This window comes from Guillardia theta (genome assembly GCF_000315625.1).
Source record: "Guillardia theta CCMP2712 unplaced genomic scaffold GUITHscaffold_141, whole genome shotgun sequence".
Classification (NCBI taxonomy): domain Eukaryota; class Cryptophyceae; order Pyrenomonadales; family Geminigeraceae; genus Guillardia; species Guillardia theta.
Window position 1 is genome coordinate 121,407 of NW_005434533.1, and position 25,753 is coordinate 147,159.

Genomic DNA, 25,753 nt, shown 5'->3' on the forward strand with positions numbered 1-25,753 from the left:
TTTCTTCCTCTCGAACCGCGCCCTTCTCATCTCTCCTCCTGTAGTATTTTACAATCAGCAACAAGTTATATTATTAAGAATGAGCGTAGGGAGAACAAAGGGATTCATCACAGATGGTATCTAACCGGTTTGTTCTTTCTTATTCATGCCCCCACCTCCAGGAATGATAAGGGCCAAAAATACGATCGAAGGAAAGGATAATAGGGGAGAAGGGACGAGGAGAGGAGAGGAGAGAAGGGACGAGGGGACGGACCCCCCCGACGAGTCGACGAGTCGAGAGGAGAGGAGAGGAGAGGAGAGGAGAGGAGGAGGAATGATCCTACTGCAGGTCAGAGCTTGCAACTGTACGCACTTTCGCGGTTGTCCCGCGTGCGTTCAGATGCTCAGCTGCTCAGAATATAACGTAGTGCTGGACAAGAAGTCGGCGATGATAATCCTGCAGGGGCTACAGGAAGGACTCTCCTCCTCCTCCTCCTCCTCCTCCTTCTCCTTTGATGCTGGTATGGAAAAGGATATGGAGGACATGAACTCCATGGTGCTGAGGCGACAGAGAACGCTCTACTGAGAGGGAGGAGGGAGGGAGAGACGAGAGAAAGAGGGGGGAGGTGAAGAGGGAGAGAGGGAGAGAGAGAAGAGAGAAAGAGGAGGGAGAGGGAGAGGGAGAGGGAGAGGTAGAGGTAGAGGTAGAGGTAGAGGGAGAGGGAGAGGGAGGAGGGAGGTGGAGGAGGGGGGGGGGAGCAGGAATCTTGAGGATCAGATCTGTTCGAACTTGCTCGTTCTATTGACATTATTGGGGGATGGGAGGATTATCGGTAAACATTGTTTGCCTTCAACTCCTCCACTTCCTCCCCTTCTCCTGCCTGTCCTCCGGTTTCACGGTACCTTCTTCCTACTTCCTCCTTCTGTTTTACAGTCAAATCGTTTTGTACAGCATCCCGCAAACCTCTACTCTATTCCGCTCCTGCCCCTGCCCCTCCCTCTTCTCGTGCTCCTCGTACTCCTTCTCTTACTGCTGCTGCTGCTGCTGCTGCTGCTGCTGCTGCTGCTGCTGCTGCTGCTGCTGTTCACGCCCATCCTTTCTGGTGGAATCCCATCCCGGTGTCTTCGAAGGGCAGTGCCACGTCATCATCAATGTCTTCCTGCAGCTCCCAGCAGTCGACCGCCTCTGCTCCATAGCCGATGCCTGCAGAAAGATCAAAATGCGCATGTGGAGGAAAGAAATTGATCCACGTCATTATCATCATCTATCAGATTCATCACCACCATTTTCTTCTTTTCCTTCATAATCATCTTCTATACCATCATCACCACCACCACCACCACCATTACTGTTCCAAACATCTCTAAGATGGTCGTGAAGTTTTCTTCTATCGCCATCATCAAAATCATCTACCTCCTCCGAGCGAAGGGATGGGTCGTTGACTCGGATACACATCAAGCACCTGATAAGGAAGGTGTATCATCATCCAGAAGGAAGAAAAATCATGCTATCAACAAAGATGACTGAGCACGTGGTGGCGATGGTGGTGGATGATGAGGGAGGAGGGAGGGAGGAACGGACGTGGAGGGGGTGAGGAGATAGGAGGAGGGGGCGAGGAGAAAGGAGGAGATGTGTGGGGGCAGGAGCGCATCAAATATTGCTGCAAATTGAGAAGGAGCAAGAAACTATCATCATCGCATACACTCACCCGGACAATGTTCGCCTCGTCAAGAGTGAAAGGAGCCACCCTTGAGTCCGCGTACCTGCCGAGTTCTGTCAAACAACAGGCAGGAGCAAGGAGGCAAGCGTACAACTCTTTGCTTCCCTGCTCCCGAACACAGAGCAGCTGTACCACGAGACTGTCTGCATCGATCAAAGCTGCCAACCCCTTCGTCTTGGGCTCGTGCTGGAGCAGGAGATGCTCTGGAAGAAGAATTTCGAGGCAATCCTTCTCGAACAATTCTTGTGATGCCATGGAAAACGAGAGCCTCCTCGGTGACTGCCACAGATCTGCGAAGCATGACCTCCTGCTCGCGCATGGCGATCGTGCCCCCAGTGCCCTGCCCACGGACAAGCGGTGATGGCTGATCCTGCTCGGGAGCAGGCAGCTCGTAGAGACGAACATCAAGGAGGAGTAAGAGGGAGAAGCCAAAGGGACGGCAAGAGCATGCGAGAGGAGGAGGAGGAGGAGGAGGAGGAGGAGGAGGAATGGAAACCCTTCCACCATGGGCGCAAACCTCGGGGGATATAAAAGTGGGAATGAGGGGGGACGGGGGCTACTATGATGCTGGGAGTGAGGGAGGATGAGGGCTGACGGAGTGGCAATTTTGCGAAAGGTCAGCCCGGTTCCGCCATGGCGTACGGAGACCTGGAGAGGCGCAGGACGCGCGTGTTTGCGATGGCAGGAGGCTCCTTCCTCATTGCCCTGGCATGCCTGAACATGATGGCAAGCTTCAAGAGCACGAGGACGACCATGCTCAAGTCCAAGGTCCCTTGCTGCTCTCCATCTCTGTCTCGGTCCCTTCCTCTCCTCCCGATCGACTGCAGATCAGCTGCATCTCCGGCTCCTGCTGCTCCCATGTGTTATCATTCCCGCTCTTATCAGATTCTCCTTTGTATGCCTGCCATTCATGTTCTTGGTTGCTCGCAGATGGACCCGTACGTGAGCTCCCGCGCTGCCAGGAGTGATCTCAACAGCTACTTCGACAAGCTGCCAGTTCACAAGGGCAAGAGGTGAGAAGCCCTTGCAACGATCTCCTCCTCACTTGCTTCCAGGATGGGCATCTCTGCTCGTCGTGCCCGCATGCAGCTGAACAGCATCTTCCAGCAAGGTGAGCGTTGCTCCTTGCTTTCTCGAGGCCTCGCATGATTTTCTCTAGACCCTTCTGTGATGCATCAGGCGAAGGCTCTCAACCAGAGAGTGAGGAGGCAGGTGGTTCAGGACCTTGCCTTCAGCTCCAAGAACGCCAAGGACGACATCGACTCCTACTTCGATTCGATGCAGCCCGAGACGCACAAGTACTCCTACCACCACCACCAGCACGACAAGTCTGATGCCGATGAGGTCCAGTGTGCTTGCTGCCTCTCGTCTCTGATGGGAAGAACAGGGCTTGAGCCACGCTCAGCTCCAGGAGAGACTCGTCAAGTTCAAGAAGCAGAACCCTGAGTTCGCCAAGAAGGTGGAGGAGGTTGACCACAGCGCTCTCGTGCTGCCCATGGACTTATCCGCATGCTTCCAGGCGCATGCGATGTGGATGAAGAACCACAAGGCTCCTCCTAAGACGATGAAGGAGAAGAAGGAATACGGCGTGCTCCTGAACAAGGTTGTCTCTCCTTTTCCCCCCTCTCGCCTCATCATCTTGCAGTACGTCGGAGACATGGCGGCGATTCTTTCGGGCAAAGAGGCACCCCAGCCAGCCAAGGCTTCCAAGCCAGCCAAGGCTAGCCTCAAGTCCCAGGCGTTCAAGGCCTACATGGCACAGCATCCTGATACCAAGAAGAAGTTCATGAAGGTAAGATACAAGGAGGACGAGTGGGAAGAAAAGTACTTGGAGGGCGAAAGGAGGGAGATGGAGAGGAGGACATAAACAAGAATGTGACGATGTTGGCAGGCTCAGGGAATTTTCTTGAAGAAGTATGGTCACTTGCCGCAGAACGATGGAGAGAAGCAAACGTTCAAGGCTCTGCTCAAGAAGTACGTCGGACATCTCGACATCTCGGTTAAGAAGACGCTTGGCAAGGGTAAGAGGCCTGGAGGGACTTGACAGGCATGGAGTATGGCGAGTGAGGTGGAAGGGTGGAGGGATCAGGGAGAGGAACTCTCAGGGATGGGGGGATTCATGTCTTGCCATCCGCTCATGTTCCCCGACAGATTCCGCGGACGTGAAGTCTGGAGCTGACGACAGCACCGCCAGCAAGGTGCGAGGAGGAGGAGGCAAAGGTTGCTGGCTCGAGCATGCTGATCGTTTAGCGCAGGTGGACGATGAGACGAAGCAGAAGATGTTGAAGACGATGGAGAAGAAGGACCCAACACTCCAGCAGAAGCTCAAAGAGGTCGGACGAGGTGTAGTTCGTGATGTGCCTGACATGCTCTTGAAGGCCCACGACGTCTGGATCAAGACCGGCCATAAGGGACCCCCCAAGAATGCAGAGGAGGAGAAGCAGTACAGGAAGCTCCTCGACCAGATGGTCGGCGAGGAGAGGACCAAGGCTGTCAAGTCCATGTAAACATTGAGATCCTTTACTTGGCTCTCCCCCTATTCCTCCCCTGCTACCCGCCTCCTCGCCCTCGGGCACTTGTGCGCCAGTGTTAACTCCCCCCAACGTCGTCATGTCTTCTTGCCACCCTTTATCCCACCCAGCACGCCAGTGTGGGCTGGACGGAGTTTGCGCAGTTCCTACAAAGTTGATCAGGGAGGAGCAGGAGCAGGAGCAGGAGCAGGAGCAGGAGCAGGAGCAGGAGCAGGAGCAGGAGCAGGAGCAGGAGCAGGACCTGTGCGAGGACGCAGTTGGCTTCATCCATCTCAGCCAGTCGGATCTTGCTGGTCGTGAGCTCGTGTATGAGATCCTCGTACTGACAGCAGTCGTCAAGGAATGGTGGAGTACGTAGAGAGAGGGGGAAGGAAAGGAGGCCGACGAAGAGTATAGCAAGGAGGAGGAGGAGGAGGAGGATGAAGGGCTAGACACTCACTTCAGGCTCGAGCTCCTTGAGCCTCTCAGATCGCTGTTGCAGGTCCTGCAAGTGAGTTAGAGAGGCCTTACTCGCTTCCTCGAGCATACCGGCAGGTTCACTTCCTGCCAGTGCCTGAAGTTGTCCAGCTCCTCCTCCACTTTCACCCTCCGTATGTTGGACTCTAGCAGCTGCTCTTCCAGTGTCGCCTTCTCTTCCTCCCACCGGCTCGTCTTCTCCCGCAGCTCTGCCTCCTGCAGCCGAACCATCTTCTGCATGCCCTCGTATACTTCCTTCCTGCCCCTCAGCTCCTCGACCTCCTTCTCCAGCTTCTCCGCATGCTGCAACGCCCGCGAGAGCTCGGCCGTCTGCCTCAGCCCGACACGCGCGACCTCGAACAAGTTTTCCAGCTCGATCAGGTGGCGGCGAATGCCGGAGAGCACAGCTTGTCCCTTCACCTCCTCCTCCGACGGCATCCCCGCCATCAGGCCCCGTAGGCTCGAGTGCTTGAGGACCAGAGGAGAAGAAGCCCCCGCCTGTGATGCTCCCACGACTGCGAGCAGACGCTCCCTGTCCCGCAGCAGCTGCTCCACCTCCTCAGCATCCACCTCCTTCCCGCTTGAGAGCCTGACGACGCCTCCTCCTCCACCCCCTTCCAACCGACCCGCCGAGTCAGTCTGTGTGCCGGCCTCGCACATCTCTGATAGGATGTGGGCGAGGGAGGGAGCAGCGGAGCCAGTGAAGCTCGTGTTGCGGACCAAGGGGGCGGCCTCTGCATCCTCTGTGAGATGCCTCGGAGACGAGCTGGAGCCCGCAAACTTCTCGAGCAGGAGGCGCTGCCGCAGCTTCGCCTCGTTGACCCTCAGGCGCGTCTGGCGGCCCCTCACCATCTTCTGCAGGAGGGTCGCTGACCCCCTCTTCTCCCTCAGCCTCTGCACCTCCTCGTTCCTCCGCAAGCAGCTGCCCAGCTGCTGGACGGCAGACAGCTCCATCAGCCTCTTGATGTGCTTCTGCTGGGCTGCAGCTCGGCGAGCCCGAGCCTCTAGTTCCTCTGCCGCTCTCCTCCACGCTTTCATCGAGCTTGTCCTCCTCCTCCTCACGCTCCCCTGCAGCAGTGCCGCCGCGTCCGTCAGATGGTGGGAGAGCACCTCCTCCAGCCGCGCCAGGACCCCTCCCTTCATGAAGATCTTGTGCTTCCCCAGCTGGTACAGGGACGAGTCTGAGCAGAAGTCCAGCAGGATGCTCCTGCTCTGCTCCCGCGCCTCCTCCAGGGTCTTGACGTGGCTGCCGCGGACAAGCATGCGGTAGCGGGTGGCGAAGTCGAGGAAAGAGATCCTGGAAGGATACCCTGCCTGCGCGATCTTCACTGCAGCGTACACCCCCGAGCATCGCAACTGGTGGTCGACCATCCCAGCATGCAGCAGCAACGGCGCCTTGGCCGCGTTGGGTTTGATGCAGCGGACGAAGGTCGGGCGAGTCCTCGCAAGCGTCTTCATGAGCTGCTGCAGCTGCTCGCGGAACTTGGCAGACACGCTGATGTGCTGGGAAGCCTTGGAGCCGAGTTGTCTCCCCATTTGGCGGGACTTGGAGGAGGAGGAGGAGGAGGAGGAGGAGGAGGGGGAGAACATGTCCTTGATGATGGAGACTCGAGAGCTGGCGAGGAGCTCGGTGAGGTCAGAGTAGAGCTGGTCCTTGTTCTTGTCGAGGAAGCCGAGCACGAGATACTCGACGGAGCCGGCAGAATGCTTGACGAGGAAGGACGTGTGCTTCAGCTTCGGCTGCGTGAAGTCCTTGGACGACGCATGCTTCTTGCTGAGCACCTGCCGGGACGGTGAGGAGAATGTTATCCGAAGAGAGGGAGGAGAGAAGAGCAGGGATCTGATGGATGAAGGAGCGGAACAGACGACAGGAGCTAAAAGTGAAGAATGATGAGGGGGGAGGAAACGAGTCAATGAACAAGGAGGGAGGGAGGGGCAGGAAAGGGAGGGAGGGGCAGGAAAGGGAGGGAGGGGCAGGAAAGGGAGGGCAAGGAGTGAAAGGTCTACCTGCAAGAAGGACGAGTCTGTAGCTGTTGCAAACAAACACTGGTCGTCCAATATGGGCAGGATGCCCTCCGGCTTTCCCTCTAGCAGCTCCAGCACAGACAAGTTGTCCTCGTAGTCCACACGGACCCACTCCACCTCCTCTGCTGCGTACTCCTCCTGCTCGCTAGAAAGCATCTGGTCGTTGAAGTACCTCTGCAGCTTCTCGTTGGCATAATTGATACAGAGCTGCTCGAACCCATTCTCCTCCAGAATCTCGAAACCAAAGATGTCGAGGAGCCCGATGCATCCAACGGAGGAGGAGGAGGAGGAGCCGCTGACCTGAGCCGAAAGGACCTCGTTGATCCTCTCCAGCAGCCAGTCAAAGAGCCTCGTGTAGAGGGCGCGAGAAACAGCATCGCGCGATAGGATTGCCTCCATCCTGCTCTTCGGGACCTTAAAGGCCGTCAAAAACTACCGACATGGACCTCTCTCCCTTTCTCCCCTCCCCAGCCCCCCCCCCTCTCCTCTTCCTCCTCCTCCTCTGACTTCCTCCTCTCACCTGCAAGACTTCCAGTCCAGCCTTGATCTTCCTCTGGCACAACGCTGTCCGAGCATCCGCTGGTTCCAACCCGAGCACACGGCATGCCACGTCCTCTGCTCCATCGTTCATGGTCCCCGACCCGTCCTTGAGCGCTCCGAACTCGATGTCTCCGAGGTGCAAGATACCAGCAAGAATTCGCCAGATCCCCTCCTGGGCTGTAGGTGGAATCCCGACGGAGGACAGCGCGTTCTTGGTGGTGCGGAAGTCGGCGGAGTCATCAACGCCGGGGATGGAGAGGCACTTGCCCTGCCTTGAGAACTTGTGGGCTGATGCTGCCGACAGCTTGAGGACGGCAAGCATGTCCTCTCCTGCTCCCGCGCAGAGCTGATAGAAAATGTGATAGTTTCTCTCCCCCTCCGCCTGATGCGTGACCCTCGATTTCTCAAGGAGGTAGTGCTCGATGTACGCCTCACTGATGCGGTGGCTCTTGGTCACGTGGATGCGGATGAACTTGCCAAACCTCGAGCTGTTGTCGTTCCTGATCGTCTTTGCGTTGCCAAACGCTTCTGTCAGAGGGTTTGTCTGCAGGAAAACTCTCTCCATGCTCTTCTCCCCTCCCTCGTCCTCGCTGCTCCTGTCTCCTCCCGTGCCATCGCCGCTTTCCATGTTCCAGAAGGCGAGGTAGCGCATGATGGACTTGGCAGCCTCAGTCTTCCCTGCTCCGCTCTCCCCGCTGATCACGATGGACTGGTCCATCTTATCTCGAAATAGAGACTGCAACGCGCTTTCCGCCGCTGCAAACACGTGCGGGTCCTTCTCGCTGACATTGGAGCCCCGGTAGGAGGACATGGTCGAATCATCGTACAGCCCTGCGATGGGTTGGAACGGGTTGATGGAAATGAGCAGCGGGCCTGTGTAGGTGTAGATCAGGCCAGCTCGGAAGCGAACAACCAGATTGTGAAGGAGGCAGGGAGCACTGAGTTCAGAGAGGCGGCACATGTCGGCTACTCCATCGAACCGGGAGGGGTTGGCGAGGAAGACGTCCTCTAGCTGAACCTGCTTCGTCAGCGGCACCTTGCCGCTTGGGAACGTCTCTCCTACTTTGATCATGAAGGTCGGGTGTGAAGGGTTAACATGCTCGTCCAGAACGTCCTCGACCTGTCCAAGCTCCCACCTGCTCTCGTTTCAACTCCATCACTCCTAACGAATGCACGTACCTGGTGATCAGCTTGATACATCCCTGCGAGAGCTCCTTCCTCCTCGAGCCCTCTTCCCCGCCCTCCAGCTTCGCATCGGCTGGATGCTGAGGCCTCCATGGGTAAAGCGGAGCACCAGCATTGCGCACGATCTCGACGTCGTCCTGTGTGCGGATCCAAACGACAGAGCGCTTGGTTGGGTGTAGGAGATTTGAGCCTGACATGCTTGCGGGGAGAGAAAGGAGGAAAGATCTGCTAGCTGAAGGGGTCAAAATGAAAGCAGGACCGTATCGCGCATTATGTTCATATCCTTCAGTTCCTTATCTGTGGCAGGCATCAGTCAGTGAATCTTCAAGGAAAAATGTTGTCCATCAATGTTTTCCTTCCTCTGCGCACCTTATCTCCGCAATCCTATCACCCTGTCTACCTACATCAACTCAAGTCCTGGCTCCCTCCCTCTCCTGGCTCTCTTCCACAGCGTCATACTTCCTCCCTCCCTTCCTCCATCTCTTCCGCCTTCCCTCATCGTTCTCCTTCACTTCCTCGTAAAATCTCTTGCTCGCGTCTACCCTTCCTGCTCCTCCCCATCCTCCCTCCCACTTCGTCATCGCCACCGGTTCGACCTATGAGCATTTTCCCCTCTGAATGTGGGGGGATGAGGGTAAAAGAATGAGGGTGATGATTTTGTGAGAATGAGGGTGATGAAATTGAGATGGGATGAGGGGGGATAAGGGAGTCAAGGAGGGTTGATTGTAGTGTCATGCTGTGCATATATCCTTCTTTTCTTTTGAGACCGGTACTTTAGACTGCAACTTTGCCACAGAATACTGGGTGGGTATACCGCACCACCCCCTCTAATTGCACCCAATTCAAGATTCCCGACCTGGGTCATTGGGGTTACGTGTGCTTACAAGAATTGGATGACAACAGGTGGGGGTGGTGTTTATACCCACCTTTTTCCTTCAGAATAAAGGCAAATACCTGGTAGGGTAGTATATCCCAGGAGGGGTGTATAGGGTACAAGGGGAAGCTTTCGGACATGGTTGCCGGGATTTTGGGAGGGGGGCGATGGCGGGAGGCAGCGGCTGCAGCGATGGTGATGATGATGACAGAGGATCCTTCCTATGGTTGATGAAGCATGCAGATTCTTGCCCTCGGGTATTCATTCGCCCGGGCTCATCCCAACCGGCTGGCGGGGTCGGCATGGGTGGCTGTTGTTTTATCTTGGGGATTATGGAAGAGAAAGGAGGTTCGTATAGCCTTCTCAAGTCTTTCTGATGTCCGGCGCCTTCGAGTTGCTGTAAATTTTGAACCCTCATCGCACTCTTTGTTTTCAGGATCTTGTGAAGGACCTTGAAGGGATTGAATTTGTTCCCTGGACGCAAGTAGAAGCGTTTGCAAGCGAGATGCTGGTGGTGAGAAGAAGATTCGAATCAGACAGTCTTCGAGTCATACTAACACGGTGTTTGTATTGTAGTTGGATTGTACACATTCGACACTCGACTGCCTGACGCACCATAGGGTATGTCGCCGAATTATGTTCTTGGAATTGAAAGTATTCTTTGTGAAGTCGCAACTTTGCAGATGCCTTCTGCCGCTCCAGCAGCGATAGCGGGGGACACAACATCAGCCATGGTGCTCAGTGCTGTGAAGCAAGGGCATAAGATCCTCTCCTGCCACAAGAAAGTCTCGGTCAACCATTTCGACATCGACGCTTTCATCAGCGTGTGGAGCGCCTGCAACCCGTCCCTCACCAAGGACTTCTTCGATGCGCTGCTTCAGGCAGCGGCCATCGGCGACTTCAGAGAGTTCGATCAGACTCAGCTCGGATCGGACCTGGGGCTCAAGATCTGCTGCTGGATCAACACGATGGAGAGGTGGGACCGGCACATCGCGTGCCGACGGCTAAAGACTGTGAACAGGCGACTGTTCTCGCGTCCTTTTGAGGACGGGGACGAGGACAAATGGCCATACTTCATGCAGGAGGTGAGAGCTGATCTTGTTGTTCAAACATGCCTGGCGACTGATGGGAGGCTAGGGCCGTTTCTTGCACTTCCTGAGGAACCCTGACGAGCACGAGGAGGAGTGGAAAGAAGAATATTCGAGGTGATTATATTCCAGGAGAGCGATGAGAGGGCGTTACTTGGTTCTTCTAGGGTCAAGAGCGATCTTGTTTCCATCGAAGAGCTCGGAAGAATCCGATGGTAACTCTTCGGCTCCCTGAAGCAGACCTGACCCGCCTGGCGTCCTTCAGTTATGACGACATCAGCCTTTGTGTCGTTCAGGTACCCGAGCCCATCCACTACTATGCTCTTTTCAGGTAAGAAATACACAATCTGTCAGCTCGTCAGTGATTGTTGTATGGAGTGTCTCGAAGGGATACGATGTGGTCTTGTCCGGTTACAGCAGAAACCGACATGAGATTGAGCAGAAATACACTCAGGTGTACCTCCACTCTAAGCACGGAAAAACATTCTCTTGACTTTTCACTGGCAGTTTGTAAACCTGGCAAGTAGGAGGACGCTCCCAAGGCTGGAGTTGGCGACCCTTTGCAAGACTTTGAATGAGTTGGAGGAGTATGCAGCAAAAGGTTCATACCTTCTCGCTTGCCTTCCTAGGTCTGCTGAAAGTGCTATAGCGGCCGAGAGACGGACGATAGGAGCGATGAGGAGGCGTAGCGCGAAGAAGGAGTCTCAGATGACGTGGAAATGTGAGCGAGTGGTGGACACAGGCCCTCTTCTTCGCCTGGAAGACTCGGAGAGTCCGGAGGCGATGACTAGAGCTCAACGGTATGACTTGATGGTTGTGCTATGATGACATGCCGTCAGCTATGCCCACCCGTATGAGAGAGACATCCAGTCCTCCAAGATCAAGTTGAACTCGATGGAAAGGTGAGACTTGTTCTCTTTGCAACGATCCCCCCTGAGGATCTGACCGTTGACCCGTTGAACCGTCTATTCGCCGCCCGTCTCGTCGCCGTCCTCAGGCTGCTCGTCTCGTACATGACACATTCTTATAACGGCGTTACTCCGAAGCTGCGATGGACCTGGAATGACATCCATCACTTCAACAAGAGCATCCGCTACGACAACTGGAAGGTTGATTTCGAAAGCCTCGTTACTGCCGCCCTATAGCCTCAGCCGGCGGGGCCGCCGGGCCTGCTGGCGGCACTGCACTGTGGCTGGCGCTCTCACCACCGTTGTGAAGTGATGAGCAGTCACGAGTCTCATCAGTGATAGTTCAGTAAAGATATTGTTAGTTTCAAGCCTGAGCGCGGCTGCGCCGCGGGGGGGGCGGGGTAACCGGAGCACTGCCAGCCTGAGGCTGAGCCGCCGGCGCTGTGCCATGCTTGTGCGGCCATCCGATCGGTGGCATCGCCGGGATCACGGGTCCGCGGCCCGGCCGCTGCGCGGCCGGGCCTCAGTTAGTAGTAGCTGCGGCCGCGGCCGCTGGGCCTGGCACGAGAGAACGGTGCCACCAGGAGGGCCCGGGCCGCCGAGTGACCCGTGAGGCCCGGCCGGGCGACTCCGGCTGACTCGGGCGATGAGGTTAGAGGGAATGAGGGCGATGATCGTTGAAGTCTCGTGGCCACGTCAGATGGGTAGTGGTAATTTTGTGAGGGGTGGTGGGAAGTTGTAAATTGGGGGGTGGGGGTGATCATTAGCATCTCACTGGGGTGGGTACACGACTCTCAACTCCTGCGAATGTGGAACGAACTGATTTTGTTTAGCCTCAAAATTTCCAAATTTATTTTTTTAATGAAATTAGAAAATAAATTTCATATATTAATTGAAATATTTCATAAAATCCAAACTGCTGGTATTTTCGTTCTCCCTCCTGTTCTGAGGTGAACGATCCTGATCGTTCAGGGTGGGTGGTACCCCTGCAAGGGGAGTGTGGGGCCTCTTGAGAGGGGGTGGGGTCAACCAGGTAGCAGTAGCAAGTGACAGGGTCATCGGCCTATCTGGATCAATGCTGGGTCGCGGCGGAGCAGCGGGATGGCCAGCGTTGGCGCTGGTTGCGATGGCAATGGTGGCGTGTGTGCAGGCAGAAGAAGTCCTCACTCTCACAGAGTCGAACTTCGATGAAGCTGTAAGCTCATCCTGATCCTGCTGAGTCTTGTGGAGAGTTTCCCTCCCCAAAGTCGATACTCTTTGTTTTCACTTCCTCCTTGAACGGGAGGAAATGCATTGTTGATATGATTTTCTTCCCACCAGCATGTTCGTACTTCCACTAGACAGCCCTCCTCCATGGATGCTTTCCATTTCTAGGATGCCTGACACTCATTTAAGGTCAAGAAACATAGCTTCATGGTTGTTGAATTCTACGCTCCATGGTGAGTTTCATCGGGCTGCTCAAGGTAGCATGGTTTGACTTGTCCTTCTGCAGGTGCGGACACTGCAAGTCGCTGGCCCCTGAATATGAGAAGGTAAGAGCATTCACTGCTCCTGCTGTCGGTGGCAGCTGTTCTTGTCGTGACGTTCCATCGCAAACACCTTGTGGGCACGCACCATTGCGCTGAGATGCATGAGATTCCTGATCGCTCATGTCAACGTTGCATTACTGTTCCTTCACATGTTACCCTCTCAATCGAACAAGGAGCTCGCGCTCAGTGTGGACGCTGATGCTGCTTCTCTCAGGCTGCCGTCGCCCTCAAGGGAGACAAGTCTGCCGGGCAGGAGATCATTCTTGCCAAGGTCGACGCCACCGTTGAGAGGTGGACGAGCTAGCGCATGCTCAGGAGGCAGAGCCTGACAGCAGCATGCAGGAACTTGGCGGAGAAGTACGGCATCGGAGGCTTTCCTACCCTGAAGATCTTCGAGAACCATGACGCCGCCGCTCCTTCAGAATACGCTGGGCCCAGAGATGCGACGGGCATTGTCAGTTTCTTGAAGAAGCGAGCAGGACCAGCATCGCTGGAGGTCACAAGCGATGCACAGGCCAAGGAGCTCAAGGTAGCCTCTGCCCTTCCTCTCTCGCTTTGTGTTGATGGTTGGGAGCAGGAGAAGAACTCTGTTATCGTTGTCAACACCGGAAAGGCAGACAGCACGTGGACGTCGATCGCTAACTCCATGCGGGATGCAGTGCTCTGGGTTCACACGTCCAACAAGCAGGCTATGAGCGCGTTCGGCGTGAAGAGTGGGACGATCACGATGCTGAAGACCTTCGATGAGAAGACTGTGACTTACTCCGGGTCGCTCACCGATGCCAAGAAGATCAAGGACTTTGTGAACGAGCACAGGGTTGAGATCGGCCTGTTCGTGAAGAAGGGAGACCAGGGAGCCCTCAAGATTGTGTTCGAGGACGAGAACAAGCCCAACGTGTTCCTCTTCACCAACGATGACAAGGCCGGGCTTGACGCCCTCAAGGCTGTTGGCAAGAGCCACCGCAAGGACATGGTCTTTGCTTACTTCGTCGCTTCCGACTTCCCCGAGGCGTTCTCCCACTTCAGCATGGAGAAGTTCGTCGACTCCTCCTTGCCCAAGGTTCTGATCGAGGACAGAAAGGAAGGACTCCGCTATCTCATGCAGGAGGCCGTATCTCAGACCAGCCTGCAGAAGTTTGTCCAGGGCTACAAGGCCAAGACTATCGAGCCCTACCTCAAGTCGGAGGAGGCGCCGGCCGACAACTCCGGGCCCGTCAAGGTCATCGTGGGCAACACGTACGAGGCTGATGTGCTCAAGAGCCAAAAGTGGGTCTTCCTTGAGGCGTACGCGCCATGGTGCGGCCACTGCAAGCGCCTGGAGCCCATCTGGACTGAACTCGGCAAGGCGTTCAACAAGTGAGGATGGAGGATGAGGATGGAGGAAGGGGGGCGGGGGGGAGAAGGATGGTGTATGGATGTGGAGACAGGGAGGTTGGAAGCAGCGTCAAGGGCGCGAGGTGGGGAAGTAGATCACTGATGACAGTCTGGGAGCAGGGAGGATGTGATCATTGCCAAGGTTGACGCAACTGCCAATGACCTTCCTAAGTCACTCAACATTAAGGTTTTTGCCCCTTCTCCTCCATTTCTTCTCGCTGAAGCTACAGTAGGGCTTTCCTACCCTGATGCTCTTCAAGGGAGACGGGTCACTCCCTGAGATGTACAGCGGTAAGTTGCTTTGAGGAATAGGAAGGGGGGGGGGGGGTGCTGGTTAGATCGCATGCGCAGCGTTGGGGATGTGGCGAAGTCGGAGGGGTCGGAGGAGACGGAAGAGGCGGAGGGGAGGAAGAAGATTTAACCGGCTTCAACAGGAGGAAGAGAGTTCAATGATCTGGCAAGCTTCGTGACCTCCAAGACTGGAGCCAAGGCATGAGCCTCTTGCGCTCGCGTCGTTTGCTGACTTCCTTGTTGTAGATGAAGGAGGGATTCAAGCCTTCCGTCACAGAGCAGGGCAGCTCAGAGACCACAGAAAAGAAGATCCTCCGCTTCATGGCTACCCAGTTCCAGGTATGTTCCCCTCCTCCCTCCTCCCCTCCCTCTCTCCCTCCGTCCGCTTTTCTGTACTCCCGGGCCCCTCCGTTCAGAACCGCTGGTCTGAATGACTTCTCCTTCCCCCTTGTCTGCTCTAGTGCTCAACCTAACCTCGCCTTCAGCTCCCTCTCATGGGCCCTGAGTACACCGTGAGCGGCCTCTGGCTTGCAGCCATGGTGGTCTTCCTCCTCTTCATTGCCTCCGTGTCCCTCGTTATCGCCTGCATCTCCAAGGATCCAAGCCCCAAGGCCGCGGTAAACTCCCACTTCTCCCTCCCCCTCTCCCTGGCCATGTTGCTTTTCCTAACATCAGTGATAATCTGCAGGGTAACAAGAAGACCGACTAAGACGAGCACGAGAAAATATTTTATTGAGTAGAATTGAGTTGCGTTAGAACTTTAAACATGCTGGAGGGATCACAGTGAACTTGTGAGAGTGTGCCGGAGGCTCCTAGACACGATCCCTGCCCTTCCTCCTTCTTTCTCTGCATTCACGCGAAGTGAGTCTTATCGTCCCAGTTGTCCGTCTCCAGCAGGGGCTTGCGGTAAGGTCCCATGAAGTCATGGTCAATAGTAGACTCGCCCAGCTCTCCCTGCTCACTGACGTCAGTGCGAGGAGGGGAGGAGGTGGGAGAAGCAGACTGGGAGGCTTCAGGGGCAGGAGGGCAACGAGGAAAAGGAGGGAGTAATCATCAGCAAACGCAGCACCTTGAGGTGGATCCCAGTGATTTGCTGCGAGACAAGCGACCCGACTGCAGGAGCAAGCTTGAAGCCGTGCCCTGGACGACTGACGTCAGCAGTGGAGAAAAGAGAGGGAGGGAGAACAGGAGTAAAGGAGCAATTTTGCTATGGCAAGAGGTTGAGAGTGAAGGCAAGGACAAAGACCTGAGAATCCGTTGCATGCCCACAAGCCCTTCACTTTGGTCTGACCGATCATGGGATGGACGTCATCCTACATAATCGTCAGTACGAGCGCAAGGACATATTGAGCGCGATTCACCTGGTTCACGGTGTACATGCTCGAGAACCCGACGATGCTTCCGGAGGTAGGGAGGCCGGGAAGGCGGTGGAAGACGGCGTTCAAGTACTCCTGTAGAGCAAGTTAGGAACCAGCCAGCCTCTCCACCACTTGAAATCACCTGCTTGAAGTCCGGATCGAGGTTCTGGTTGTAGTCGTCGGGATCAACAATCTCTGACTCGAATCTGAGGTGATCTGGTAAGAAATATTCTTGCCAGCACTGAGCAAGTGCGATCTCTTACCTGTGATCGACGGAGCCGAACACGAGCTGGTTGTTTGCTCTACGTGGCATGAAGTAGATCCCAGACGCTCCCCAGGTGTCCGCAGTGAAGGGAAGATCGCAGTACTCGTCAGGGATCCACTTGTGACCCACCTGGATGCGGGTGGGAAGGGCGCTGGTCGAGAGCTTGATGTCGACGGTGTCATTCAACTTGTTGAACCAGGGTCCAGCCGCGTTCACAACCACAGGCGTATCGATCACCGCGCCTCCCACAAGCTGCACTCCTGTGAGCTCGGCTCCGTCTCCCTTCTGTCCGTTCTTGGTCAACAGAGTGTCGACCTTCTGCTTGAACCTGACATCCGCTCCAACCCTTTTCGCCGCAGCGAGAACATCCAGCAGGCAGGTGGAGGAGTCCAGGTGGCCACATCCATGCTCATACAGCACGGAGAACGGCCCAAGGTTCTGATCGACCTCGTTTCCTTCCTCGTCGAACTTCGGGAATGGCTCCGGGTTCATGAGGGGGAACTTCTTGCGGAATTCGGCTTCATCGAGAACGTCAGAGTCGACTCCAATCTTCTTCAGCCTCCCCTGCATCATCTGATTGAAATCCTTTGGCTTCCCAAGCATCCACAACGCGCCAGTTTCAGTGAAGTACGCCTGGGCCTCAGGGTCTCTCAAGTACTCCTTCCAGTTCTTGTAAGCAGTGGTTCCAGACAGGGCCAGCTGCATGGTCGGATCGAAGCTGTAGAAGGCACGCTGGAATCCGGTGGAATAACCTGAGGAGCCGAACCCGACAGCTGCCGCTTGCTCGAGCACAATAACCTTGAGGTTCTCAGCCCTGCGCTTGAGCTGGTAGGCGATGTTGAGACCCATGATACCTCCTCCAACAATCACAACATCGGCTGTCTCCTTGGAACTCATCCACCTTGCTCTTCCCGCCTCCTTCAACAGCCTCCCTCTCTTTCCTCCTCCTCTTGCCATCGCCCGCATGCCATGCGCCGCAGCACTAAGCCACCCCTGCATTGTTGACCGTGACCACACCCCGACACCCACCCCCTATTTATAGACTCCAAATACACCCCACCCATCAAATGACCAATGCCACATGTCATCAAGGTGGGGTACCTACCACTACCCCTGCTCGGCGAGAATGGGGATACCACCCCTCCTTTGATAGAGCGCCCCTTTTCTTCTGCTCTTGCTTCACCACCATATTGACTACCCCTACCCTACCCATTTCTCAAAATACCCCTCAAAAGACAGCCTCAACGAGGGGTAACTGATACACCCTACCCCATTTTTCAGCAAACCATCAGTTCCTTGTCTTTTGTAACCCATGATCTACCCCTACCCATTGTTTCCAACAAAGAGCAGGTACCCCACCTTTGAATCTCATACCCCTCTTCTTCGTTCAGGACCCATAAAATTTCATACCAAAGTACCCACTCATGAAGAATATTAGACTACCCTCACCCCCTTGCAAAGAAAATTCGCCTTTTTATACCCACCCTTTCGGATCATTTCGATTACCCACCCCGCAACCCTGCAAAGTCCCTGCACGCCACCACCCCCCAGTATATTCAACTTTGTTTGTAACCCACCTTGGTCAGACAACAAACGGATTCAGTAAAAGGGACGGGTCACTCTCCTGTAAGTCTAGTACCCACCCACCCTCACAAATTCTGCTGTCCTTGCATGGCACGTGTTCCATTCGTAGTCAGTAGATCGTGAAGATATTTTGTCCTTGTACTTTCATATGATGTCTATCTGAGGCGGATTGGAAAAACTTACCCGTGTAAAGTGCACTGGTCAAATGCTATTGGTCAAAATGGTTCAAATCATGGTCAAATTATGATCCGATGGTTTCTTCAGTTCAGTGCCATCTCGGACCAGTCAGGGCCCGGGAAAGCGAAATCCGATCGGACTCCGGGTCACGGCCAGGCCCCCGCCGGCGGGCCAACTAAAAAGCCCGCCTCAATGTCGTGAGGGGGCAGAAGATTCAACATAGAAAAACATGCGAGCGGGAAGAGGACAGCAGTTCTAAATGCGCACGAAGAGACGAGGAATGCACTTTGTACAGAAATGAACAAGGATGACAGGAGGAAGATGGAGAGATGGAGCAGAGGAAAAGGGAAGGCAAATGATGAGATGCTTTGGAGGGAGAGGAGTTGGCGATAAGCGGAAGACGGGTTGGGATCAGGAAGAATGAAGAGGAGATAGGTTGTTGTCAAGTTTAGATGGAACGAAAGGTAGGGCAAGCATTAGGAGGAAGATAGCAAAGGGACAGGTAAAGGAAGATGAATAGACAGTCGCACAATCATATCAGTGACGGATCGAGGCATCAAAGGGATGACAAGGCGACTAAAGGAGGAAGGGGTATAAGATTCGATAGAGTCTTTCGTGGAGGACAAGTCTTTCCCACACTCTCACTCCCTTTTTTCTGTTTTCGCTCATTGCTGATATACTCATTTTTACTCAAGGCCTACTTCGAATACATTCATTCGGCGTGTTCCTCGAGATTCACCATCAAATAGAGCGTAGCAGCAGCTGCTGATCCAAAGGACAGCTTACCCTGTATTGCGGCGAAATCCGGATCTCTCTTTGTTGATCATGGTCGTTCAACTGTATCACAAGCATCCAAGGCAGCGGAATGCTGCGGCCAAACACGAGGACGGAGTGGATGAAAATGATGACTGGCCCTCATCCTCCTCCTTTGACGGCGGGCTACAGTCAGCGATGCAGCAGAGACTGGTGGGAGTTTCAAGGCGATGGAAAGTCCGCAATCATGGAGCCTGGGAGCCTTCAACGAACATCTCGACAGAAACGTTCAATGATGACTACTTCCGCAGAGTGAGGGAGGAGAATCGCCGCACCCTGGACAAGCTCAGGTCCAGTCACGCTCAGCACCTGGAGCAGGCGCACCAACTTCTACTGCGGGGCGACGCCATGACGACGGAGTTGGACAGGGTGGAGCTGACACTCCGCCTGCTGCCAAAGCTCAGCTTCTCTAATCAGCACGAGGCTGCTGATGGTCCCTCCATCCGCCCTCACAGCTGGGCCAACAACCGGTGGAGGAGCGAGGATGGGGAAGGACATGTGCATGCGGCAGGCAATGGTGGCAAGACCGCCATGCGACATTCAGATGGACTGATGAGCAGCAGAGCGTATGCCGAAGTCTCTGCATCAAGCACGGAGAAGGAGGAAGGGAAGAAAGACTACGGCCTCTTCAGCGGAAGGATCGGCGAGGTGAGGAACCGCTCAACCGGGAAGAACGGCGGGACGAACGGCGGGACGAATGTCGCGTGCTCGGGAGGAGAGAGCTGGAAGGAGCAAGGGACGATGTCGGCAGGTCTGTTGGAGATGAGAAAGCTGGAAGGTGTGACTCTGACATTCATGGCATCGGCAGCTGTTGCTCCTCGGTCAAGAGACAGGTCAGTAGGTACCCCTAGCCCACACACTTGTGATTCCTTTGCTGTGTCAGGATCGTTGGGCCCGAGGACGTGGTCAAAGACTTTCACGAGAGGAAGTCCAAGGCCCTTGAGCTGATCTGGAGGCACTCGGGAGAGGAGGGGATGAGGAGGAGGGGCGAGTTTTGGGTGGAAGGGTTGGATAGAGTCATCGACGAAGTGCAGAGGAGGAGTGAGAATCGCAGGGAAGACAACGACAGGATGAAGCATGCGACGCTCTCCTCCTTTGTAGTCTAGCTGGATCACCGGCATGCTCTTAACGAGACGGCACGCATGATGCAAGGATACTGTTTCGAATGGATTTTTCTTTCCCACATCTCTCCTCCTTGCCGTCGTCATTTTTCCCTTCCGCTCACTCATTCTCTGCCCCTCTGTCACTCAAGCATCCTTCATCTTGCTCCTCGCTACCGCCCTCTCCCTGCCCCGCCCATCCCTCCCTTCCCCCCTCCCCTCGGAAGCTCTCCCGTCCTTATCCCTCAGCTCTTTTCATATATTTGCATAAAGCCCGCTCCCTTGCCCTCGTTGCAATCCCCCTCCCCTCCCCTACCTTCCCCCCCCCGCCCCACCCGCCCCCGGTCTCCCTCCACCCCCGCCGTCCTTCCCGCTCGCTTCACACCACAGGCCAGTACTCCTCGCCTCCCTTGCCAGCATGTCGGAAGCGCAGATGAAGTTCTTGGAGGAGAGGAGGAGGCAGCGAGCTAGCGAGAGTCAGCAGACGTCCAACGGCTCTGCTCCAGACGATGGCGCAGGGCAACCTCAGCGGTACACCGGCTACGGGTCGTTCGGGGCACAGGAGGAGGCGCTGCCTGTGGTCAAGACGGAGGATGTGTGGCGATGGAAGAGCGGGGAGGGGAGGCTGGGAACCTACTTCGTCGCGCACCATCAACCCACAGGCGCGACTGTCGAGCTCTTGCAAGGTCCGTGATTGACCACTTGCGGCAACATGCTGATCAGCGTCCTCTTGCTCCTCACAGACATGGTTGGAGGCTTCTCCTTCCAGCGCGTCAGGGGGAGTCAGGTAGAGGGAGGAAGAGGAGGGGGAGGAGATGGGGTGGGGGAGGAGACCCTGTTTGATGTTCGATTATAGATCAAGTACTGTACTCCTCTCGGAAGCATCCAGGATGAAGACTCTCCCTTCGCTCCTGCTGTCATGCAGTCACTTGCCAACGTTGTCCCTTGTTGCGACACGAAAGCTGCTGACATGTGCACGTAGGGAGGAGGAGCGAAGCTGGTGGCAGGAACGGACACAGGAGCATGGGGGAAGCTCAAGGTATGACCTGTTCCTGCATGGAGATGGGGAAATTGTCGCACTGCTCACTTGAGGATCATTACAGGAAGCGAAGCACAACCTCGTCTTGAATGCAAAAGTTCAGGAGAGTGACCGCAAATGTCGCTACATGTGCATCTAACGATATCTCTCTCTTCCCCCCCCCCCCCCCTCCCCCTTCTTCTTATTTCGATGGTTTCCGAACTCTCTCCTGCTCCCAACTCTCTCGCCGGTCTCCCCTCCTGCACACGACTTGCATTTCTTCATTCTCCCGACTCTGCCTCACACATTTAATTCCTCTGTCTCTCGTTGCCACTTCTTCTATACAGGAGCGGTCGGGAGAAGAAAGTGCGGAGCTACACTTCACTGTGGATGGGTTTATCTTCAAATCTGTGATCATCCTCATCAACTCGCTTTCAGTCACTGAAGGTGCTCGTGGTTAGGCTTCAGGTGCAAAGAACGTGCTGGTCAAACAAGGAGAATTCTCCGTAATCAACCTTGATGAGGTGAGAGTATCTGTGTATGCGACATTGCCGATGACCCTCTCCCAGTTCCATCGTTTGATACGATAATCACAAACCATTCATCATCAGATGTTTCATTTCCATTCTACATCCACCTCCTCCATCCGCATTGCAGGTTGTGAGAATTTTGCTTGCATCAGAAGCACATGAAACAAATCAAAACCCCTGATTTTTTACACAAACTGTTGTAGAAGAAATGAAGACAACATCGTGATAAATTTGATGGTTCAATAAGAAAGGATGTAGAAACGCCAAGACCACGTTCCATCACTTCTACAGTCGACAACGAAAACAGAGAAGCCGACAGGGACTTAATCATCTTCCTTCTTGGGAGGTTTGCCGCAAGGAGAGAGCATCTTCTGCAAGTACTGGTACTTCAAACGCCCGATACTCTCGTTCTCCGCCACTGAGTTGTACGCTAGCAGGGAGTAATGCCCAATGTACGCGGCATACGTGTCCCGGTGTTGGTTCACCGCCCATTCCCACTTTGAAGTATCGGCATGGCCAGTGCCGACATATTTCATCTGCAGGTGCTCCTGCTGACTGTAGACTGACTTGGCATCGGAGGACATCTTTGGAAATAAAGTTTGACCGCGACTGAGTTAGAAGAGAAGTGTATCTGATTGGACCTTGATCTGTGTTTATCTGCTCTGCACTCTGCAACCCCCTTCTTCTTTCTATGTCGTCCTGTTCCTGTACTGCCGATGCACTTTGATCCTCGTGCTCGTCCTCGTGCTCGTGCTCGTCTTCTCGTACCTCCTCTACCTCCTGTACCTCTTCCTCTTCCTCTCCCGCGCGCGCACCTATATAAATATGTATCCTTATAAATAATTTTATTGTGATTTTTGTATAGCATTTAATTTTTTGTAGTACTACAAAATATTTGGTTTATACAAATTATAAAAACAATATTTTATTATTGAGCCGGCTCAGTAATTTAATCGTAGTGTTACTAAAACCATTCATAGTATCAATTTTATATCTCTGGAAGGTTTCAAACCAGTGAACGGTTTCAACCGAGACGCCCGGGCCGGGGCGTGTAAACCGTTCACGGTTGAACTGAGAACCACCTGGCCCGGGCCGGGCCCGTCACACTTGGCCGGGCTCAAGTTTTCAAACAGTTCGGAGCCGCGAAGTTCGGAGGTTCTCAGAACTTCACATGAGTGGCCGGGAACCATGGTCGATCCTGGCACCTACTCAGTCACTGACGGTCATCCGAGCCTTGGATCTTTACTTGGAGGCTGGTAGTACGCTCTTTAAACCCTTCCTGAAGGCTAGTATGGTACGACTTTAGGCTAGGTTACGACTCGCTCGCCACCTCCTCCTTCTCTTCCGGGAGCAGAGGGCTGGGCGACACCCGGGGAGCAAAGCGATGGTTGAGGTCCTTGCAGAGACCAGACATCACGGTCTCAAGAGCGAGGAGGATGTCGGACAGACACTCGACTCGGCTCCTGAACTCAGCGGCAGTCTGAGGATCCAACGACTTTGTCCCATCCCCCCTGGACGCGCCCTGGTCCTTCATGACACAGGCGAGCGTCGCCTGCAGCTCCTTCCTCTCATTGAAGAGCGACTCGTAGTCTGACTGCCACTCCTCACACTCCAGCCTCAGCTTCTCGATCTGCTCGGGGGAGTCATGGGCAGCAGACAGGAAGGAACTCGCCGACCTGCACGCGCAGCATGTCCTCGATGTCGATCTCTGCCAAGTCGGTCTTGAGCTCCTCGAACTGCAGCTAGTCATGAGGATACAAGGAGGGCCAAAATACGAGGAAACGAAGAGGAAGGGGAAGAGCAAACGAGAGGTGAAGGAGTGGAAAGGAAGAAAACGAGAGAGGAGGGAGGAGGGAGGAGGGAGGAGGGAGGATAGAGGAGGACCTGGTCAAGCGCACGGGCAAGAAGGGGAGGCAAGGAAGAGAGGGAGAGCTCATTGCTCAAGGACTCCTTCGAATCCTTCACAGAAAGTTTAGACCTGCGCCCTCCACCCTCTTGCTTTACACACCAAGGCAGAACTGTTGGGTCCACGACGGAACAGGTCCGAAAACCTCGCTCTGTTGCCCCTCCTCCTCATCGACCCATCCCCCTCCAGCTCCTGCTCCACAGTCTCACCACCACCCAACTATCGCCACCGCCATCACCTCAATCCTCTTGCACATCCTCTCCCCCTCCATGTGGAACTTCACTATCGCAGCGTCTCTCTGCATCGTCGAGGAAGATCAGCAAGGAAACCACAAGCTAACCTCCACCTGCAGCTCGGCTGTGAAGAGCTGATCGCGCAGTTTCGACTCGACATCTGCCAAGGGCAAGTGACTGACCAGCGCCTCAAAGGGACTCCCTTACTTATCCTCCGGTCCATTTGGACTCGTAGCCACTCCAGCTCCTCCCGCAAGACATCATATGACTTCCTGCGATCGAGCGAGTCAAGAAGGCATCCACAGGAGTGCGATCAAACTCACTTGTCGACCATGTCTTGTCCTCGAACATCTTTGGCTCGCTCCTTCTCTCTCGAGTGTTCCTCGGGGACCTGTAGTACGATCATCGGTGCTGCATGGTGAGACAAGAAGAACATTACATTGTGCAAGTGTTGCAACTCCTGCTCCTGCTCCTGCTCCTGCTCCTGCTCCTGCTCCTGCTCCTGCTCCTGCTCCTGCTCCTGCTCCTGCTCCTGCTCCTGCTCCTGCTCCTGCTCCTGCTCCTGCTCCTGCTCCTGCTCCTGCTCCTGCTCCTGCTCCTGCTCCTGCTCCTCCTTGAGTATTGTACTCTCCTCATCAGCAGGATGATATTTCTCTGGGGAGTCTGTCTCATCCTCCAGCGAAGTCTCGGGTATCACGGGCAGCATCTGTGCAAACTCGTTGCTGTCCCTCTGAAAACAGTTGCCTTCTTGCTCGATGCTGGTGGGAGCGAGGAACTTGGTAGATTCTCCATCCTCCTTCCTCGTTAAAGTCTCTTCATCCTGGTCCAGTTCAGCACCCTGTTCTTGCAGTAGGGCAAGCTTGTCCGATAGAACCCTCATGTTCTGGATCTTGTCATTGAGCGCCTGATGAAAGAAACCCCGTCACTGGTGCTGCCACATCAGTTTTTCAACATGCAACCCACACGCAGACATCAAGAGGTATGTTTGACATAGAAGCACGTTTCAAATGCGACTCAAGGAGTAGATTCACCTTGACGTTTTGTTCGAGGTCTGCCAGCTCTGCCTCCTGCCGGGTCACTTCCGACAGCTTCGATTTCTTCATCGTCAGCAGATCATCCAGCCTTGAGTCAATCAGATCATTCTCCGCAGACGAGGTTGCTATGAGAGATCTCAGACTTTCATTCTCCTTCCTCCTCTCCTCCAACTCCTCCTCCAAGCCTTGGGTCAACTGCTGCTCCTGTGAAAGTTTTGCTTCCAGCTCATTCCGTCTCTTGTGGATCAGATCCATCTTCTGTTCCAACTCCAGCAAGGTAGCATTCTCCTCTTCCAGCCTTTTCTGCATCATCTTCGATCTCTCCTTCGCCTCCTGCAGAGCTTGAGCCTCTATCCTGTCTGATTCTTCCAAGGCAGATTGAAAGCTCATGTTCGAAACATCTACATCCCCCTCCTGCCTCCATAGCGTCCTGCTGTTAGGATCCAACTCATCAAAGACGTCCAACACTCTCTGATCTATCTTTTCAGGCATGTCTCCATCTGCTCTAGACACGATTCTATCTGACGCCGAGTGAAAATTGTCACCCAGCCACGAGTTTGACGACCCCTGCAAAGGTTGGGCGTTTGCATTCTCAACAGTATTGCTCTGCAAATCATCTCCGAAATCAATCAGCTGCACAGAGCTCACATCTGCACGAGCATCAGGCAGGGTTTCCCCTTCTTTGACTTGTTCTGATCGCTGTAGAGCATTATCGTAGGTGACGCTGCTTCCAGAATGTTGGTCGACAGATCCGGATACACACTCTTTCTCCTCGTCGTTGCTTCCCGCTTCGATAATTTGAGCTTGCTCAACATCATCGTTGCAATCAGTCCTCTCCTCCTCTCGAGCCCCAGCATTGTCGAATCCAGTTTCCACTTGTAACCCGTCTCCCTTCAACGAGCTTCCTCCCTCTCTGACTCCACCTTCTCCTGGCAAATCCTCCAATCCCATCCCCCCTCTCATGTCTAACATGTCCTCCACCGCCAGTCCCCCCTCATTCGCATGTTCAACCCGCTCGTGATAGTCTTTCACATACGCATCCCCTTCCTCCTGAGCCAAAAGTAATCGCTCTTCCTTCTGGGAGTCCCCTTCAGGCGCCTCCTCCTGCCCATTCTTCTCCTGCCCCTTCTTCTCGCTGGTCTCTCCAGTCGACTCGCTTCCGTTCTCCTCCTCTATCCCCTCCTTCCTCTCCTCCCTCCTTTCCATCACGCCTTCATGCCCATGCTCTGCCATG

At 54.7% G+C, this 25,753-nt stretch overlaps 7 protein-coding genes across 7 annotated transcripts; 4 read left to right on the forward strand and 3 right to left on the reverse strand.

The window, feature by feature from the left end:
* The first annotated feature begins 2,315 nt into the window (after positions 1-2,315).
* GUITHDRAFT_166162 (hypothetical protein) lies at positions 2,316-4,222 on the forward strand. Its single transcript, XM_005821580.1, has 11 exons — positions 2,316-2,468; positions 2,631-2,713; positions 2,756-2,811; positions 2,860-3,044; positions 3,088-3,168; positions 3,220-3,303; positions 3,346-3,492; positions 3,592-3,721; positions 3,852-3,898; positions 3,956-4,033; positions 4,079-4,222. The coding sequence occupies exons 1-11, from the start codon at positions 2,334-2,336 to the stop codon at positions 4,205-4,207; spliced, it is 1,155 nt and encodes a 384-aa protein (XP_005821637.1). The 5' UTR covers positions 2,316-2,333; the 3' UTR covers positions 4,208-4,222.
* Positions 4,223-5,797: 1,575 nt separating this feature from the next.
* GUITHDRAFT_80405 (hypothetical protein) lies at positions 5,798-8,324 on the reverse strand (the record flags this gene model as incomplete). The annotated part of the gene is made up of 3 exons (XM_005821581.1): positions 5,798-6,469; positions 6,695-7,126; positions 7,233-8,324. Coding segments are annotated over 3 exons (2,196 nt in total), but the record flags the coding sequence as incomplete, so codon positions are not given.
* A 1,125-nt stretch (positions 8,325-9,449) lies between these two features.
* GUITHDRAFT_147081 (hypothetical protein) lies at positions 9,450-11,544 on the forward strand (the record flags this gene model as incomplete). The annotated part of the gene is made up of 12 exons (XM_005821582.1): positions 9,450-9,506; positions 9,555-9,659; positions 9,748-9,825; positions 9,995-10,396; positions 10,449-10,516; positions 10,567-10,614; positions 10,665-10,730; positions 10,754-10,853; positions 10,907-11,000; positions 11,049-11,199; positions 11,239-11,301; positions 11,397-11,544. 12 exons carry the CDS (start codon positions 9,450-9,452, stop codon positions 11,542-11,544), a joined length of 1,380 nt encoding a protein of 459 aa, XP_005821639.1.
* Positions 11,545-12,382: 838 nt separating this feature from the next.
* On the forward strand, positions 12,383-17,133 carry GUITHDRAFT_166163 (hypothetical protein; the record flags this gene model as incomplete). Its single annotated transcript, XM_005821583.1, has 17 exons — positions 12,383-12,502; positions 12,703-12,746; positions 12,800-12,839; positions 13,051-13,127; positions 13,179-13,365; positions 13,414-14,192; positions 14,331-14,397; positions 14,444-14,501; positions 14,645-14,700; positions 14,748-14,840; positions 14,987-15,118; positions 15,190-15,455; positions 15,571-15,641; positions 15,748-15,814; positions 15,863-15,952; positions 16,002-16,065; positions 16,123-17,133. The coding sequence occupies 12 exons, from the start codon at positions 12,383-12,385 to the stop codon at positions 15,208-15,210; spliced, it is 1,674 nt and encodes a 557-aa protein (XP_005821640.1). The 3' UTR covers positions 15,211-15,455; positions 15,571-15,641; positions 15,748-15,814; positions 15,863-15,952; positions 16,002-16,065; positions 16,123-17,133.
* Positions 17,134-18,710: 1,577 nt separating this feature from the next.
* Positions 18,711-21,527, forward strand: GUITHDRAFT_147084 (hypothetical protein; the record flags this gene model as incomplete). The annotated part of the gene is made up of 10 exons (XM_005821584.1): positions 18,711-19,531; positions 19,582-19,739; positions 20,194-20,484; positions 20,542-20,585; positions 20,655-20,735; positions 20,781-20,837; positions 20,902-20,934; positions 21,164-21,263; positions 21,285-21,340; positions 21,474-21,527. The coding sequence occupies 10 exons, from the start codon at positions 18,711-18,713 to the stop codon at positions 21,525-21,527; spliced, it is 1,695 nt and encodes a 564-aa protein (XP_005821641.1).
* Positions 21,528-21,669: 142 nt separating this feature from the next.
* GUITHDRAFT_119208 (hypothetical protein) lies at positions 21,670-21,930 on the reverse strand (the record flags this gene model as incomplete). The annotated part of the gene is made up of 1 exon (XM_005821585.1): positions 21,670-21,930. One exon carries the CDS (start codon positions 21,928-21,930, stop codon positions 21,670-21,672), a length of 261 nt encoding a protein of 86 aa, XP_005821642.1.
* A 728-nt stretch (positions 21,931-22,658) lies between these two features.
* On the reverse strand, positions 22,659-25,752 carry GUITHDRAFT_147085 (hypothetical protein; the record flags this gene model as incomplete). The annotated part of the gene is made up of 10 exons (XM_005821586.1): positions 22,659-22,976; positions 23,023-23,082; positions 23,231-23,305; positions 23,355-23,444; positions 23,491-23,550; positions 23,599-23,645; positions 23,693-23,757; positions 23,809-23,876; positions 23,925-24,389; positions 24,517-25,752. 10 exons carry the CDS (start codon positions 25,750-25,752, stop codon positions 22,659-22,661), a joined length of 2,484 nt encoding a protein of 827 aa, XP_005821643.1.
* Between the last annotated feature and the right edge of the window lies 1 nt (position 25,753).